We start from the raw sequence: 20,079 nt of genomic DNA, 5'->3' as shown, positions 1-20,079 counted from the left end.
TTGTTGAATTTTGATTTAGTAATTAGTTCTTTGGCCTGATCTTGTGCTGTGCCTTTTTTGTGTTTTTGTTTTTTCCCCGTAGAATTTTGGTATTTCTTCATGTCACCACATTTTTTATGTTTAATTGATCCACCCTTAAAACGGACTTTTGAATTTTGGGGTAAATGAAATGTGGAGGCTTGAGCCCTTCTATGTTATTTTTACTTGGCCAGTAGGGGGTAGGAGGGGAGGTTGAAGATCATAAAACAGGGTTTGGCTTGAGGAATTTACAATTGATTAATATTAAGAATGTATAATTTATTAATTTTGAAGTAGAGTTCAGTAGTTTTGTTGAATAATGTGATGGGTTATATCAGGTACTTTGCAGTCATTGACAATAAGCTGTTCTTCATGAACTGTTCTTTGGTACAGGGTGCCCCAGTGACACTAAACAGCAAAAGAAAAGGTGGCAACTTGTTTCTTTACCTAAGGTTCAGCTGATGAATCAGAAGAACATGCCAAACCTGTGAGAATAGGACCCAGAGGAGTGTCTATGGCCAACTTTCTCTTTTGTGATTTTTTCTTTATTCATTATGTTTGACATTTCAGACTGAGCTTTCTTACAGACTAGCAGCCTCTGTGAATGGGCTGGGGAAATGAGACTTCACTGAAAAGCAGTACACAGAAAAAGAAAGTAAACGTGTATAACATATTAAATAACTCCAATAAGTAATGGCAACCTATTAAAGGGAACGGAGTAAGTTATTCAATCCAGTTCACCTCAGCCTTCCTCACCCATTGAAGATGCTCTGCAATCTCTTCTGTGTTAATTGATGTTGAGCTCTGTAAACATAATACTAAACTTAGGCTCAAATCTACTCATATCCATCACACTCTTCCCAATTCTATTAGCTATGAGCTCTGTAATTTAAGATCATATGCAGCTCTAAAATTCCCACTTTTTCCTAAACCCAGAGCAAAACATAAGGACCTTAAAAGCAAACCAAAGTAGTATAAATACTGTATAAGTTATTTTATTAATCATATTATACAACATAGAAACACTTAGGTTTGGTTTGCTTCTTCATCATGTCTCCAGTCCAACCTTTCTGTATGGTCTGCTCCCATATTCTGCATAGGCCACTGCTTCTGGTGTTGCCAGGTCTTGTGGGTTGCATTGTGGTGCTACAGGGCATCCCAGGAGATGATGCCTGGTTTGCTTTTCCTAACAAACACATTGGTCAGTCACATAGAGGCCCCATGATTTCAGGAGTACGTTGTATCTGCTGAGACCTGCTCTCAATCTGTTCAGGCTCTGCCATGTGTGCCATTTGTAGTTGGAACCTGATGCTAACTCCTCATGGGGGGAATTCCTCCTTGGCTCCATTGAACAGTTTTGCCACCTAATTTCTCCCGTTCTTTTTGCCAGAGGGTACTTCTGTCTGATTCTGGTGATGTAGTCAATGGTTTGGTAGAGGTCCTATTTCTTGATAAGAGACAATGGTGCTCTGGTTAATGTCCATATAGCGGGTGACAGTCGTCTGACTCTTGTACCTGCCAGTCAGTGTTGCTCGCTACTTCCCTCCTGATGTAAGGGGGCAATACGCCAGATAACGAATATAGGCAGGCAACAGGGGTGGGTTTTAGGCAGCTTGCTATAATTCTGCATGTATCATTTAGGATGCTGTCAATATGTGTACCAAACACCAGCTTAGGTTTGGTTACAAAATACCACCAGGTGGCCACTGTTGTAATCTATCATTTAGTTAAAGTCAGTTCCTTCCCACATTGAATTAAATGAACCTAAGCATTCATACTTCAGTAAATGGTAAGATAAAAGTCAATCCTATTTTATGTAACCATATATATTAAGAGAAAAAGAGAGGAAGTGTTGAATTGTTGAAGGAAATTATTTTTCTCTTCAAAACAAATTTTTAATGAAAATTTTACAGTAAATTTCAGTGACAACATTAGCACTCATATAAAAAATGGTGTTTAACATAGAAGTATAAAGCAATGAGCAATATTATTTTAATTGCCTGCGCAGGAATCCTGTGGCAAAGGCAGGAATAGAATACAAATCACCAAATTCATGCAAGTATATTACTTATAAAAAATTCCATTTTCATCCTGGAACTGCCTGACTCATTCATTTGTTCCAAATTTTGAGACAAAATAGGCAGAGTCATAGAGCTGAGTCACCTTGCTTTACTTTATGTTGGGTATAATTTCTGTAGATCTATGCTAACATCTATTTATTAAGTAAGCACAGGGCATGTCTGAATTAGAACTAATGTTACAAGACTTTTTTTTTTAATTCTGACAAATGTTCTTTGAGAACATTCTGAAAACAGAGCAACAGAATATTATATGCATCCCCAATAAGCAGGGGAGTTCAAATTCCATATTAATTTTTTCCTTTAAAATACACCAGAATGTTGGAATTAAAATAATGTTTGTAAACTATTTTTCCTAAGAGGAACATCAGAAAGACACACAATGATATTTCACTGAAACATGAGCAAATATAACATTGAAAAGAAATCACTGAACCTTGAGGATAAAGTATTTTTAGGTTAATTTAATTGTGTCATAGGGTGCTCTTTAGTAGGGTGCTTCCTCGGGATCACTGCAGCTTTATTGGGTCTCTGAGAGAGTCCTCAAAAGCCGCAGGGGTAGGGTGGCCAGCATAGAGGACAGTCTAGTTGTCCTCTGTCATCTATTGATATGAAACTGGATGCCTTTATGTCCTCTATTTTTCTCTTGAAGAGAAGCCCATGTTCTTTCCTACTCTGACACCCTGGTCTTTCACTAAATTGCACTCCTTGGAACTCCATGGCCCTTACTCAAGGAGCTAGCATCCAGTTTCCCTTCTGAAAGAGGAGCTTCATCTCCTGTTGGGGATGAAGCTCCTAAAGTTCAGCACAATCTAAAGTTCCAAGCAGCAAACAGACAGCTCTGCTTCAATAATACCATTTCTTGGGGCAAAGGACGCTCAGGCAGAGGTTTTCTGCCTCCCTTCGAAAGGTTAAGCAGCCCTTTGTCCTGAATACAGCCAACACAGTCCAGAGCACCCTCCAAAGATTACTCTGTTGTTCTTTGTTTAGTCTCTCCAGGCCCCTGAGCCCTGAAAGCTCGTCTCTTGGGCTCTGACTCTTTACACTTTCCTGCTCTAAGTAGCTGACACTAGGCTTGTTCACATTGTTCACTCCTCTACATTGTGATGCTCATCTCATTTAGCTTCTCTGCAGCTGTCACATCTGTCATGACTCATTTTTGGTATTAGATAACATATAGTAACCACAGTTCATATATATTTTTTAACGGAACTGCATATACTTGTGATACTTTATAACAAATTGAGCATATAACAAATTAAACTAGCAATTACTGTCAAAAGTAACAAGGATCCAATCAGGTAGTCAGCAACATTTTTCTGTGGGAATGGGGGCCAAAATGACCTAGCTTGGGTTGGAGAAGGTGGGCATTTAGGACTGAGCCGCTGCCACTGCTTGTCCCCACTGCTCCCTACTGCTCTGCTGCAGTTCGACACAGCAAGAGCCTGACTGGCACACCACTGGCAGAGCTTCCTCTCCACTGGAGCCCCAGGCATCTGACTACGGTATGATGCAGGGAGGAACCCTTGCAGCCAAATGCTGCCAAAGTTATGAACCATGACCTAATCCAAAGGCTCCATGGGCCTGATGCAACTTGTCAGCACAGGTTGCCAGCCCCTTCTATAGTGCATTAAATACAGAGAAATGTATTGCTGCAAGTTTAAACAGTAGGTACCAACCCTTGCAAGTTTCTAGATTATTTAATGTGGTCTAAGAAACAGAGGAAAAGAGTATCAAAAAACACCTTATCTCCTGTTTAACATTTTAAATTTTTTCTGTTCAAATTCATAATTGTAAATTAACACAATCAGCTGCAAATATTATCAGCAGCTAACTAGCAGTTGTTCAATACATTTTACAATACATATCGTATCTCAAAAACTAATTTATATATAGTGTTCAGAGCACAGTTCATTTATTTAAGTTACAAAACAGAACCATTTTTATTTTAAGGAAACTGTTTTGTAAAGCGGCACATTAATTGAAAGCTTGGAAATATGCATCTTGCTATAATGTATTGTTCCCATAATGATATCTAGTAGCCTGTGTACTAAAGTAATAGGCACATTTAAATGCAACTACTTGCTGCCTTTGGTAGTGCAAATTAGTCAGGCTTTGAATCTAAATTGTAAATCAATAGCACATGTAAATGATGGGTTGTAGCTATCCAGCAGAACACTTTACAAGGTGTCTTTTTCACATTTCATAGCTAACCAAGACATTATTTAGAGGAGACCTTTTCATTTTTGACCTTGCTACTTTTTATGTGGGAAAAACAAAACTATCATTTGAAGGTAAAACAACCTAGTAAACTTCCAAATGAAAATATTAGTCTGATCAATAGCAAAGAGAAAATGACTTGTGTTGCTGCCTGCAAATAAGGAATAGCATTTAGAAACCTGTTTAAAATGGCCAGTTCTGGTCTTCTGAAAAATTATCTTATAAGTAGTGACAAACTCAGAGGACCTTTACTACTTGGACTTTTCTCAAATGACTAATACAAAGACAAGACAAATGGTAAAAAATAAATTGAGAAATAAATGGGTATTATTTGTCAGCCATGTCATATTCCATTTTTTTAACAAGAAATGGTTTGAGAAATGGAAATATGCTGTGAATAGAGTCCCAAGGCTACCATGACATTATTCTCAGACTTGATCTTTTCTGACAAAATAATTTCATGCATATTTCTGTCTGCTTCTGCCAAAAACATAAAACACAGCATTCAATTGAAAAAAATGATTTTTTTTCAATCTTGTGGTTCAGAACTGAAAACTGGTTTTTGAGGTGTGATTCTCAGAAACAGACACTCAGAAATATTAACAGTTTGCAAAACAACAGGCTAAAACTTGAAGCTTTTCAAAATGTTAAGGTGGGGAGGAAGGTGAACAAGGAAAATTAGAGACAATTATATATATTTGTATGTAATGTGTAGGAAACCACTGATCCTCCAGAACCTGTGAGACATCTGGTCAGGTGCTTGATGAATCTATTTATAAGAAATCCGGTGACCACCACACCAAGATCTTTGATGCATATGCCTAGGCAAAAGTACGGAGAAGTGAAGGTAGCCCAAGACCTACCATCCCCACTTTAGACCACCGAGACAGAATCCAAAGGCCAGACGGAGTTCAAAGGTTCAGTGCCTTGGTGAATGTAGCTTCTGCCACAGAGCAATAGTTAAGAACTGTTGCTGACCGCCTACCACCTCAGCAAGGGCACATTTCTTTCAGGGTAATGTCCCTTAGCCTCTTTCCAACCAAAAAGTACCCACAAGGCAATAGAGGCTAGGGTTTTGAGGTGTCCTATACTCACCTAACTCTGGTGGTTGCAACATTGTGGTATTTTATAGGGGCTATCCCACCAGAAGTAGCTTCACCACATTCCCATCAGGCTCTGCAGTCAGATACAGTTTATGGTCACATCCAGGATCAATGTATAATGTGATTATGCAGCTATATAAATATAGTTATATATGTATATAATATAGCTAAGGTGTTATAGAGTTGACAGAGCTGGGACGTGATTTTAAAAATAAGATGGATATGATTACCTATAAAAATACTATTTTTTTTATTATAAAAATCCTGCACCATTGCATATAAATATTAAGCAACATTTCTAATTCCCAAGTCCTAGTTATTGTTTTCTGTTAAATTCTCTCAGTTATGTAATGTTATATCATGAACTGAGCATCAAATACTACTTTTGGACCTATTGGCCAAGTACAGACAGTCCAAAACCCTGAGGATGAATTGATTCAATCTTTGCAGGTTAGTCTAAACTAACTGAACATCTTATTGGCTTCAAATATTATGCTTTCAGGTATAATGGGTTTTCAGATCTAGTCATGGGGTTTTGGCTGTAGAATTCAACTGCCACTTCTGAGTGGAGGACTGAGAGGCCAAAGAAAAGAAAATCCCTAACGTCTATGCAGCAATGGTGGTATTGCCATATCTTGTAATGTTATCATAACAGTAGACAATTCTAGCCCCAGATACCTGCTCCCAGGTTTATTTATCTATTCTTTACTCAGCAGACTTTGGATTAAAACTAAACAAACAAGCAATAACCCTGTCAAGGGCAGGAATGCTGGACTCTTTTCATCTCTGGGCTACAAGACATACTGTATTTTGTAGGACATGATAGATATGGATCTGAATCTCCTTACACTAATGGAGTCCAGAACCTGGGTCTCCCACTTCATGGGGGGTAGTCTCACCAATAGACTCCAGGATAAAAAATAGACACTATCACCACTGTATTTCAATCAGGTAAGACTGGGTGTTCTGCTTTGCACCAAACTAAATGGTTCTGTAGGTTGTTGGCAAACTCTGAGAACACCTAACACGTTAGGTTTCTCAAAGGACTTTTCAGACCAGAGTATTTTGGTATTTTTCAGACCAAAATAGAGACACTAAACAATTTAAATACTTAAATGATTTTCTTGCTGTTGAAGCGGGCATGAGCTAATTTTTTTTTCCCCTGTGATTGAAGTACCTAGTTAAGCTGAGTTAATTTAAATCATCAACTCTCTCTACAAGCAAGATAGCCAAATAGAACAAAGGACAAAAGAAGCCACTTTAAATCTAAAGTCAGGCAAAAACTCATTTTTTCTCCTGTCATGTTGAAACAGCTTAGGTGTTCTGTCATTGGCCTCCAAGGCCTCTGCTTGGCTGTGTGGGGTTGGAGCAGCAGGAGCATACCCTGTCCCTTAATTAAAAGGGGCAACTCCTATGTGTGGCCAGGGAGCCCCATGACTGAAAGGGGGCAGGGCTTTAAGACACATAAACCCAGGGTGTGAGCCAGAGTGGACAGTCACAGTTTCTATGCTGCAGGGAGAGGTGGTCTCCAGGGCAGCTGATTTCAGGAAGCAGGCTCATGGACACCCATAAAAGTGAGCCTAACATTATGAATTATTACGGTAAGGTATTGAACCAGAACAGGAAGGAGTTTGTGGAATAAGTTTGTTGATATTTCTCTGATATGGATGCTAATGTTTATGTGCTACTGAGGGACCAGGTGTGGCTGATAGGGATGGTTTGGATGCCACAGGGGTGCTGCAGGGGCACCCAGCATAATGCCCTTCCAGGGTCGAAGAACCTGGTGGACTACATGGGGAATAGCCCAGATGCTTTAGTGGCAGGCAGCAGTAGCCCTGCACAGTTAGGTGGCCCAGGAAGCTGAGCCCAGCTGAAAGGCCAGAGGCTGGCATATGGGAAGTCAGCAGCCTTGGCCTGAGTCAGGGATGCCAGGGGAGCTGAGCTGAACCAAGAACAGTTTGCCCTGAATCAGGGATGCTGGTGGGCAGGGACAAAGCACAAGACAGGGCCAAAGGACCTGGAGCCTGGAGACACAAAGAGGGTTGAGGTTGAGAGAGCACGGCCCAAATCAGTGGGCCAAGGCTGGAAGTCTGCAGCTAGAATAAAGGGAGCTGAGGCCTCTACAAGAAAAGTAAATTGTGGACAGAGTAACATCTGCGAGGCATGGGTGTGATTATGGGTGTGACTATGGGGATGGCTGGAGGTCATGATTATTGTCCTTAAGGCATCAATGGGATTGTCTTAAAGGGGAAATCCACCCTGTAGAGTTTGGGACAGAGAAGCCCGGAGGACCGTATACTTACAAAGGACACGTAGGAAGAGGCTACCTCAGCCTCTGGAGACATCTCCAGTTAAAAGTCCCAAAGATCAAGTCATGACAGGTGAGGGATGGGAGGTAAAGAGAAACCAGGGCATGTGGACAGGAAGGTATGACCACTAGGGGGTGTCAGATATTGAGCAGATTGCCTGAGCCAATGACAGGTCCTCTTCCAAGTGTAGACCACGTGGGAAATACACAATCTCTGCCAAAAGCTTTTCATCAAGGGATAAACAAAAAGAGATTGTAACTGAAATATTAACTGTTTATTGCGTTTTTATTTGCTTCCTTTATTAATAATATTGTCACAGTTAGCAATTGTGATAATTTAGCTTTGTATTAACACTGACATTTTTTAAGGGCAAGAAGATCCAGATGAATAAAATACAGGGAGCTGCATCCCTGAAGGGGTATTAAGATTAACATATTAAGATTTATATGTTATGTATTATTTCTCTCAACTATAACGTTTTAGTATCAAATCATTTTATTTTAAATACTTGGGCTGTTTTAACACCATCTAATATGTCCCAAACAATTTCTTCAGGTATTTCAATAATCTTCCTGATCCTTCCTTACCTAAGTCCTTTCCTTTTTAGGTAAGTCCTTATCATTGACAGGCTACTTATTCTTATAGTGTAAAACAAAGCCAATTTGAATTATTTTGTCTTCTTGTATCTGTTTTTCTTTCACTGGTCTCTCACACAGATCTCAGGATCTTGAACTAATGGTTATGACTTTCATAGGATTTTTGCTTTCATATGAAATCATTTGCATTTAAGTGAGGTATAACTTCTCTAACATCGACATCAATATAATTTTCTGGCTAGTGTGCATTTTGCCAAATCCTGTGTGTTTAACCGTTAAAATGGTGGCACTGCTTTGCTGTAATATTTTTGTATGCTTATGCTTTTTCATCCTTCAACACTGATGGGCCCCTTAGTCATTTTTTCTTTTTTATTCATAGTTGGTAATTGATTATTTATATATCTTTAGGATCTATGTAGCACCAAATAATGGATATTCTCCATCCCTTGCAAATTCTTCTCTATATACATCCTGCATTAAAGTAATCCCTTACCTATTTGGTGTGGTTATTTGCATCTAGAGGAAAGTCATACAGTGTTGCAAGGTCTAGGAATTCCTGCAGCTATGATCTGTTATCAGTTCCTACCTTTGGAATTCCATCACGCAGCTTTGCATCTGAGAACTGTTCCAGCTGTAGTATCATTCAGCGTGACTTCTCCAGGGAAATTGATAATTGAGATTATTACAAATGGGTGGTCTTCTCTTCTCAGGCTGAACACATTAATTCAGACTTTGCCCTATGAAGTTATTACTTGTTTATCTGGTATCAGTGTTTCTTTCTCCTAAACATCTCCATACTTCTGATGTGTTGTGCCCTTTGTTCACCATTTTTTTGATGTTTCTAGTCACCTGTGGTCAAAATACATCTCTTATTATCCTTTCTGAATTGACCATTTCAAGGCTTCCTTCATGTGTTCATTCTCATATTTTCCTTCTCATCACTGGAAAAAATCAGTTTCTATATCCTTCAGGAGTTCATTTTTATACTGAGAATATGTAGCTGAGAATATGTGTGTGTGTCTTTCCCTCCCTCTCCTTTAATTGAAGTTTGTATCGTTGCTTGCAGCATTTCATCTTTATTGGTTTTGGTTTTAGTTTATTCTGTGTACCTGAAGATATAGCTTTTTATCATGTTCACACATCTATGTATTCCATAATATTGGACCGTGCATTGATAGAAGGAACTGGGAAGTTCAGATTAGAACTCAAGTGTTAATTCATATATTTAAATATTCAAAGTAGCTCATGTACTGTAGGTGGAACTTCTCCAAGTTCTTTTTAGTAGTTTGTGATTAGTTAATACATATTTGTCTTAATACTGGGTTTTTTCTATAGCATTGGAAAAACTCATGCTGACTGCCATATCATTGGCATTATTCCTTGCTATACATGCATCAGTACTTGGGCAATTCAATTACTATGAACATTTCCCTGATGATTTAGTTATGATACTGACAGTCATATACTCAGTGCCTTTCTTAGGGCTGTTTATTTGTGTTTTTGTTTGTTCCCTTCCTTGCCATGTATATATTTTACTTTCTTTATTGATCCATCTCCCTAAGTAACTGTTCATTTTTGTTTTGTTTTGTTTTTTTAATACTACATCCCAGGACAATCTGGGCTTTAAAGAGAATCTTGTAATACTCCATACTTCCAGGCCTGGCTTTTTAAGTTTAAGTCTGTGACAAACTTCTTCATGGTTTCTCCTTCATTCTATGTTCTCAACCTGAACATATCTTTTGTAAGATATTTCCCCCCCAGGAACACAATGATTCTCAAACAATTTACTTATTTCTGGTAAGATGTTCTCTCTTTCCATGTTACCATCTTCATGGAATGTATTTTATAGCAGTGCTGCACTGTTAAGAGCAGAATAATCTTTTGCTCATCCTCCAGTTTATTTGCTCCTGTGGCTTTAGCATATAGTTCTAAACACTGTCTGAACCATTCCCATGAATTATCAGTATTTCCCCATTTCTCAGGGCTGGTGGAGGAATTTATTTGCAATGACACTAGCACTGCAATGTTTTTCTCCTTATGGTACAATGAAATAGATTTTTTAATAACTAAGATTGGCTTCAACATTAACTTTTTTTCTCCCTTGGAATGGAGTCTATGAACAGAAATATGTTTAAAAAAAGAATTAATTCACTAGCTGTATCCTGTGACTGTCTTGTTCCCCTTTGAATATGAATAAAACAATATGAGGTGCTGTACAGAGAGGAATGCAAGCAAAACTAAAATGACAAAACTTGAATATAGAGTATACAAGCATCATAGTTTAACAGAGAGCCTATGGCTCCTGTTAGTTAGAGCGCAGGAAATAGGGGCACACTCTACTCAGGTAGTAAAGAATGGGGCTAGCTGTAATGGAATAGGCAGCCAAAGCCCACAGAATGGGAAGTGCCTATTGCTGTGCTAGGCACAGATACTGCAGTGCGAGTAGATCCCTGGCAGTAGTACGAGACAGTCTTGTGTGAGAGACAAGGCAAAACTGCTGTTAGATCTGGTACTATAGGCTACCCTGAAGGCCAATAAGCAAAGCTCATTAAAGGAACCTGAAAACAGCCCAGGGAGTCACCAGACCACAAGGTGTGCAGGGGTCTGTGGCATATAAACAGGAAGTCTGACCCTGGAGGCTGAAGCTGAAGGAGTTCTACAGTAAGATGCCTGCTGATAAGAGCTCAATACAGACCTTGCTATCCCAGAGAGATGTCAGTAAGGAGCTAAGGGCTGGCAGGGGGTTAGACTCTGTGTGGATGGGGATTGCAGAAGAGAGCCAGGGTGTTTAGATAATTACGTTATAGCAAGTGAATATTCATATTCAAAGGGTTTTGGCTTGAGGTTTAACTGGTGGTCTAGGTTTGGAACTGTAGGGAAGGTCAGGAGGTCCCAGTAGTTCCTGTAAAGCATATAAGCTTTGAGGCTGCTGGGTAAAGGAGAGGACAGGACAAGTGGTAGTATAGCTGCCCAGGAGGGGCAGTGATAAGGAATCTGCAGCCCAGGAGGGGAAGAAATGGGGTTAATGAGAGCCCAGTACTCAAAGGAAGGGCAGAGATGGGCTAGAGAAATCCCAGATGCAAGAGGGCCAGAGAATGACAAGAGACTGAAAAGGTAGATGAGAGATTGGGGCCTAGGGTCCACTGAATTGTTTGACTGATACACCTATAAAGCATGGGCCCTGGTGCAGGGGCAGATGGAGGTCATCTGTAATGGGTGCCCTTGGTGGTGTGTTTGGGTGAAGAGGGCCCACCTAGCAGGAAAGAATATTTGATTGGGAACAGCAGGGTCTAAGAGGGATCCACGGGTAAAGAGGACGGGTTATGGCTTGTTCTAAGACACTTTGGTAGCCTCCTTTTTCAAGTTTCTCAATAAGATCAAGGAGTGACAGGCAAGAACACAGGAAGGATTCCTTAGAAACAGAGCAGAGCAGGAGCTGAGTCTCTACCGAGGGAGAGCGGGAGGGAGGGATGATGGCCACCTCTGTTACACTGGCCCTATTACATCGCTACACTTTCTAAAGAACTTGTTCTATAACAGAAATAAAATGGTTAGCCTCTCTCCTTTTTCTCCCCTGAACAGACCAGACTCCTACATTTAAATATGACACATTTTATGGACTCAAAGCACGAGGTTTAATCTTTTTACACTTCATGAACTCCAAAGGCAGAAAGGACCACTGATAATGCTCTAGTCTGCTTTCTTGCATACATACACCATAGAATTGCTCCCTAAACCTAAAAAAATGTCATTTAGAAAGATGCCTAGTGGCAAGTCTGCCATTTCACTTGAAAAGGTATTCTGATGTTTAATTAATCTCAGGGTTAAGAAACTGCAACTCATTTGATGATTAAATTTCTCTACCTTCAACTTCCAGCCATTGGCTTTTATTATACCTTTGTCATCAAGACTGAAAAGGCCCCAATTATCAGCTGTGTCTGCCATCTGTAATGACCGAATATAGCAATTAAATTACTTTCCAGCTTCTTATTAAACTGAATAGTTTGAACTCCTTAGCTAGCATCATAAGACTTGTTTTCCAGCCTATCTTTTTTGTCCCTTCTTTGAGTGCTCTCTGAAATTTCCATACCCTTCCTAAACTGTGTATACCCAAACTAGACATAATATTCTAGGAGTTGGGGGTAGGGGGGATCGCCTCAATCCTGTGTACAAAGGCAAATTCGCATAACCACTTCTACTTGATATTTTCAATTTTAGAAACCTAACAGTTGCAATTAGCCATTTTAGCCACAAAACTACACTGCAATCTCATGCTGATGAAATTCTCTTTAATGAACTTCGAGTTCTTTCTGAGACACCATTTTTCAACAATCCCTCAGCTATGCATAGATAATCTATTTTCTTAGCTCCTAGATGTAACACCTTGCATTTGCTTGTTTTAAAACTAATTTTGTTGGATGGTGAGTATTTAACCAGGCAGATAAGACTACTCTAATGCGCAACCTGCATTCACATTAACAACCTAACCAGTCTTTGTCATCTACAGACTTTACTAGTAAAGATTTTACAGTACTGTCTTGATAGATAAAAATGCCGAATAGTGTTCACCAAGAACGTTTCTCTGGGTATCATATAAGTAACTGACCCACTCATTTATAGTTCTTCATTAACAAATACATTCTGAGATCTGTCTCTCAGCCAGTTTTTAATCAATCTATTGTGTGCCCTGTTAATTGACTGTAATGCTAGTCATTTAATCTTATTTGATTTTATTTATTAGTCAGATGACTTCAAGAATCCAAGTGTATAAGCATCATCACAATTGCTTTTATGAACCAGAACTTGTGCTCTCAATTCCCTGCAAAACACAAGGTATTTCTTTGCCAGACCTGGCTTCCATGAAATCAACTTGTACTAAGTTGCCTTTTTAGCCTCTAATTCGTTTGATAGAGGCCCAAATGATCAACTCTATTGTTTTGACAGGACAGGCACCGGGCTAATAATGGAATTTCTCCATTTTTCCAATAGTTGTTAAAATTTAACATTAGTGATTTATTGAGCTGTTCAGCTAAAAGTTTTCATACTTTAAGAGGTAAGATTTTTGTACCTGTTGAAATTGAAATGATGCACCAAGATGTTTTAACACAAATTATTTGTTTGTTTTATTTGTTTCTAGGAAATTTTATTTAAAAATGTCAATACACTTTACATTTCATTTCCAAAGAAGACTGCAAAGGCATCATTTTATATCTAAAGTGTTCTTTTAAACTATGCTCAAAAATATTAATGGCACCATTTTGTGAGCAGCTTATTTCCAAAATTAATGAGACCTGTTTTTCAGCATTCAGTAGTGACCCTTTCAAAATAAGTAATAATACTTAATAGTTATCATGGAATCATTTTAGGGTTGGAAGAGATCTCAGGAGGTTACCTAGTTCAACCCCCTGTTCAAAGCAGGCTCACCGCCAGCTATATCATCCCAACCAAGGCTTTGTCTATTTGGGTCCTAAAAACCTCCAAGGATGGAGATTCCAAAACCTCTCTGGGTAACCTGCTCCAGTGTTTTACTACCTTTCTAGTAAGACATCTTTTCCTAATATCTAACCTAAACTTCCCTTGCTGCAGCTTGAGGTCATTGCTCTTTGTATTCTCTAGCTCCATCCTCTTTGGAACTACCCTTCGGGTAGATGAAGGCTGCTATTAAATCCTCCTTCAGTCTTCTCTTCTCCAAACTAAATAAGTCCATTTCCCTTAGCCTGTCCTCAGAAGTCATGTGCACCAGCTCCCTAACCATTTTCATTACCCTCTACTGGACTCTCCAGTTTGTCCACATCCTTTCTGTAGTGATGGGCCCAAAACTGGACACAGAGCTTCAGATGTGGCCTCACCAATGCTGAAGAGGTGAATAATCACTTCCCTTGATCTGCTGGCAATACTCCTACTAATGCTTCCAAGTATACCATTAGCCTTTTTTGCAACAAGGGAACATTGTTGGCTCATATTTAGCTTACTGTTTGTTCACTGTAACCCCAGGTCCTTTTATGCAGAGCTGCTGCTTCATCAGTCAGTCCCCAGCCTGTGCTGGTGCATGGGAATGTTCAATCCAAGGTGCAGGACTTTGCATTTTTCCTTATTGAACCTCATGAGATTTCTTTTGGTCCAATCCTTCAATTTGTAGAGGTCTCTCTGAATCCTAGCCCTACCCTCCAGCATATATACTACTTCCCTTAGCTCTGTGTTATCTGTAAACTTGCTGAGGCTACACTCCATCCCATCTTCTAGGTCACTGATGAAGATATTGAGCAAAACTGGCCCGAGTTTTGCCACTCACAAACTGACAGTTGGAAAACATTTTGTATTCTGTGTCAATTCTTATCTTTTTTACAAACACACAATGGAGTGCCATGTGAAATACAATGCATTAAACATTTTCAAGTTCACTGGAAAGTTCTATTAAACTACAAAGTATTAGTTATTTTGGTAACAATGTCTTAAAATCCAACACAATTGCAACTTTTTCATGATTTAATAGGATGTCTAACACTCACACACTGACAATAGGAAAACACTTTGTACTCTGTGCCAATTCTTACCTTTTTTGCAAACACACAATGGAGTGCCATCAACCTGTGCCAGGCAGGTTGAATTGTTTATACATGGATTGTAGTGTGGGTCACAGGGGTTGTAGCGCTGCTGGCAAGAGTCTCCAGTATAAAATGGAGGACAAAGGCATATAAACTGCCCCTGGACAACAGACTCATAGCAGGTCCCTCCATTCAAGCATGGGTCAGAATCACATTCATTTATATCTTCATTACACTGTGACCCTGTCCAGCCTGCTGTACATGTGCATCTGAAAAAAGATAGGGTGAAGTTGAGATGAATATGCTTATTAAGCTTCATCAGTTCATAGCATTTACTACACTTTATCAATTTATACAAATTTTATTCATAACAATTAGTAAATCCTTTCTCCATGTAAGTTGTGCCTGTGTAATCTGTTTTTATGCTCTGTGAATGAAAAAATGTACTGTCAATTTACATAAAATGTATAGAATTCATGCTACTTAATATGTGATTTTTCCCTGCTTCATAAATCAATTCAATGATCATGCAATATTAAGTCTTTTGAATAAAAGTTTTCCTTTGCTTTTTGACTTGCCACTACCCTAAAAAACCCCACAAGTATTATTAAAAATTTTAAAAACTCTATATTTCTGGAGTGTATGTATATAAAGGCACAAGGCAGTAGACAGTTTTTCAGCATATTTTCTATTATGAGTCAAAAAAAGAAGGAAAAATTACAGTAACTATACCCAGATTCTTCCCTTTCTTCTGTGTATTCTGCTCCCATTTTGCATACATTTTTGTAAGAAATGGATTCTGAACACAGAGGACAAAATTGTGAACAAGCATTTATACTTCCTGTGACCCTTATAGCTCCATTTTTTTGTGACATAAACACATCCCTGTCCTCTTTTACAGCATAAACATGATGACAGGGTCTTTGAGATTTAAACACAGATTACAATTCTGTGACTAGACCAATGAAAGTTTTACCACTGACTTCAAAGGGAATAGAATCTTCCTTGCATTTTTGCTTGCTTAGGAAATAATGAAGTCAGCTGCATTGTAATTGCATATTTGAATACCACTTCTAGCTATAGCCTTGATTCAAACACATTCAATTAGTCAAGTGAAATTCAGTCTGAGTACAATAGGTACAATTAGGATGGTGTTGCTTGACTAAGTAAAAAGAATTGGAAAGCCCTCTTGTTTTACAGAGATTGCCTGCCTCACACAACAACTTCCCAGCATAATGTATTTTATGCAGACTTTTGATTATGTTTTTCAGTTAGATAGATATATAGACTCAATACAACAATTATAATCTTAAATTGACTAAATTAGTGAGTGGAGGTTGTGCTTGATGATTTAAAAAATAGTGTTGATCCCAACTAAATTAACCTTTCACCACTAAACTAACACTTGTGACTTCAACTCCTATTAAGCCCTAACAAAAATGAATATCACAAAAAAAACTGCTAAACTCAAGGAGGAGTTAGAACTCTAAACTTTAAAGCTGTTTCAAGAGTCCCCTCATCCACAAATAAAGATAATTTGTGGATTTAGAAGATGATAATATTGCTGGGATGATTCCATCAAGGAGTTGAGTCAACAAAAGGGTGACAGCAGTGAATATTTAGGTTTCATAATGCCCTCAAGAAGAGTATCTTGTACTTCTACTGTAACTATGAACAAAGAAGAATATACATCTCTTTCAGAATGAAGAAAGCAGTGTAATATGCTCCTGTCTCAACTTTAACAGCACTCTCATTCTCATTTTGTCCCAGCATGTTCATCTCATTGCTTTCAAGTAAGCAAATAGTGGCAAGAAGACAAAGAACAAAAGTAATCTTTTACAACATAAAGAAGCCTTATTCTGGTACAATCACACTGTTAGACCTGCAACACCTAGGATTGGAGAAAGTTTGCCAAAATAAATGTCAAGGGATTTGATTTGATTTTTTTTTCTGTAATGATATTAATGGAATGCTGAAATGCTTCTATGATTTTAAATAGCAAGAGCTTCTCTTGTTAAACACCAGAATGGTTTAGTCTGTATTCTTAGAGAGAAAACATTTGCTAACACTGGTGAACAGAGATAAATAGTATATGAACATGAATTTCTAGTAGTCATTTATTTGCCTGTCTCAAGACATATCCCTGAATGGCTTCTTTTAAGAAATAACTTTTTAAATACCTCCTTTGGTTTTATAATACTGTGGTAACATCATTTTAAAATGGTACATGTTATCTATAATAAAGCAAACAGGTTTCACCTAACCTTAGGTGGACTATAAGCTAAATTGTATAAACATACATTAAGCCAAAATCACTATAATTTTGGAAATAAAAACCTTTAATCTTGATTTATTTAGGTAAAACATTCCCTCCATCACTCCTATCTCCCCTCCAATGTAATACAAGATGCACATTTAAGTATCTACAGAAGATTCTGTTCCACAGTACGTTTACTTTGAACAGCCATGACAGTACATAAAGCAAAAGATTCTCCAGGTATATGAGGAATTAAAGGAGGGGGTGTTTTAAGTAAATTATACATCTTAAAACAGTACTCATTAAGTAGATTATATAATGTAGATTATACCTTAAAAAAAGGTATAATCTTAATTAAAAGCTGTCTGCAGATAAATATATGAAATTAACGGGAAATGAAATACTTGTTTATTACTTTTGTTTTCTTTATTAATTAATTTTTCTTTGTGGTCTTTAATAATGAAATTGTTTTAGTTAGCTTAACAGTTGTAATGATTTTGTTAAACTGTGGTGTCCCCTAAGGTATTGTTCCCAACGCATCTGACTAAAACTATAGGAGTCCCATATCTGTGTGAGCATGAAGAGAAAAAAACAAGATTTAAAATCTGGTATGCCATAAAATTATTTGAAACTCAGTAATGAAACAGACCCTTCTTTAACTCTTCACATACCTGGAGAATCTTCTGTGCTGTGTACCATCGTAATTGTTCAAAGGAAACATATTATGGAAGACAATAGTCTTTAGATACTCAAATCTGCATCCTATAATATTTATGCCTAATGACTCAAGAGTCATTTACTGGTTCTCTCCTACAGAAGTCATTTGTAACCATGCCATCTTTCCATTTCTCCTTAAGGAACTACTATCTGTGCAAAATGTTGGGATTCTTCAGTGGCTTTCTTCCAGCTGGCGATTGCCTAGAAGTGAGTGCCTTCCAAATCAATTTAACTGTAAGCAATGTGAAGATTAACACAGAAAGAAAAATGCTGTCTTGACAAGTATCATAATGAAGCCAATTAGAATTGACCACACCAAACAGTTCTGAAATAACAGTATTGCTTTCAACTGTTTAACTGCAGATAAACAAAAGCAACTGCTCTTTTTAGTTCCATGTATTCTGTGTCAAGTTTGCACAAACCACCCCTTATCTTTGCCATAGCGACAGGTATGTCTCCTGAACAAATTGATAGATTTAGAAGTGCAAAAAGGAACTCAATAGTGTCAAATCGGTTTCTTATTTAGCATACAATGGAAAGAAATGGATGTCTGAGTCAAATTCTTAGATGCACTGCCAATCATTCACCTGCTTCTTTCTTTTGTAGGATCTTGATAGAAAATGGCATGACATTCAGTGAAGATTAAGTCAGCCTGTGCACACACCAACGGCTCATTTTGCAAAAAGGTTTGTGCTCTCAACAAAATCAACCAGCAGGTTACAGCTCTGTAGTACTGAGTCATTAATTCCACTCTCTGCAAATTAGAGGGTTCTGCACAATTTAAGACAATGGAAGGAGACCTTATTTTCGGTTCATTTTAACTATCTAGGAATATGCCTACCATGCACAAGTACATGCCACAAAGCTCCAGCAAAGTTGGGCCTTCAACTACTGGGCCTTCAGTAGCATATGTGAAATGAGGTGATAGTCTCAGTCCAAGTAATAATAATAACACGTAGTCCTTCTTTAAGATCTCTTAGCCTCTTACATACCCCCCTAGCATTGTACATACAATAACAAATAGTCCTCTCGACGCTTCTGTATGAAACAAACATAATACTCTCATTTTCCGAATGGTGAAAATGAGGCAGATATATAAACAGCATCACAAGAAACAGAAGTATATTTACACAGCATCACAAGGAACAGAGGGATGGAGCTAGGATTATAATGAATAATTCTTCTAGTCCTGTTTTATTCTTTCAGTCACACAGCAGGCCTCTCCAGGACCCTCAAATAAATAAGACTCTTGATAGCTATAATTGCCATTACTTGATATTATATTTGTAATCTTGGAAGACTGGACATCTCCTCTCACCCAGAAGCAAACTAAGTCATATTTGGAAACCAATGTAAGAAAGTGATATTATATTACCACTACACTGGCTAGTAACAATTATAATTATGGCTTGGTTTAAATTGCGAACCCAGCTTGTGGTGTGGTGACTCCTTTAATGTTGGACTCCCCATCCCTCCTCCCCCACCCCACCCTGCATGTCCCTCTGCTACTGAGTGGTGGAGGGGCCCATTGGCCCCACTGCTCACCTCTTGCTCCTGATAGCTGGGAGGCAAAAACTGCAATTTTAAATATGCTGCAGGTTTTGTCTCCCATCTGGTCAACAGCAAGAGGCATGAGGCAAAAATCATGGCATATTTAAAACAACAGTTTTTACCTCCCAACCATCAGAAGTGAGCAGTGAGTGGTGGGACCGCTGGCCCCCTCCACCAATTAGTGGCAGGGCACATGTCAGGGGAATTACAAGATTAAAGGAGCCACTGCACCACTGCAAGCTGAGTCCACAATTTAAACCAGGCCCTAATTAAAGTTTTACTAGGAAAAGAAATAATTAATTGGTTCAATGCTCAAGTTCAAAAGAAAAAAATCCTAAAGGTGGGCAATTTAAAAATGGTTATTCACAGCAAATATTTTTTTCAATGGTGTCCAATATCCTTGAAATTCCTAACAAGGAGCTCCCTAAGCTCCTCCAGCCCACAGACCATTATCCCATGCTCCTTATTCATGTGGGCACCAATGACATGGCTTGGAGCTCTCCCAGCCGAGTCATGAGGTGCTACAGGGATTTGGGAGCCAGCCTAAGAGTCTGGGGGCACAGGTGGTGTTCTCTTCGATCCACCCAGTCTTGGGGTATGGGCAGAGGAGGGAGAGGACAATTCAGGTAGTCAACCAAAGACTGGGGCACTGGTGTCATAGGGAAGGCTTTGGCTTCCATGACCA

At 38.6% G+C, this 20,079-nt stretch overlaps 1 protein-coding gene across 1 annotated transcript in view; it reads right to left on the bottom strand.

The window, feature by feature from the left end:
* The window catches only part of EYS (eyes shut homolog (Drosophila)), a 74,181-nt gene that overhangs the window by 12,879 nt on the left and 41,223 nt on the right, over positions 1–20,079 (bottom strand). Inside the window, exon 3 of the mRNA XM_019520336.1 lies at positions 14,879–15,138. Coding sequence (XP_019375881.1) covers positions 14,879–15,138 — 260 coding nt within the window. The remainder of the gene's footprint in view (positions 1–14,878; positions 15,139–20,079) is intronic.

Source organism: Gavialis gangeticus, unplaced genomic scaffold, assembly GCF_001723915.1.
Source record: "Gavialis gangeticus isolate Ggan-Ray unplaced genomic scaffold, GavGan_comp1, whole genome shotgun sequence".
Taxonomy (NCBI): Eukaryota; Metazoa; Chordata; order Crocodylia; family Gavialidae; genus Gavialis; species Gavialis gangeticus.
This window is presented reverse-complemented; position numbering and strand designations above follow the sequence as displayed.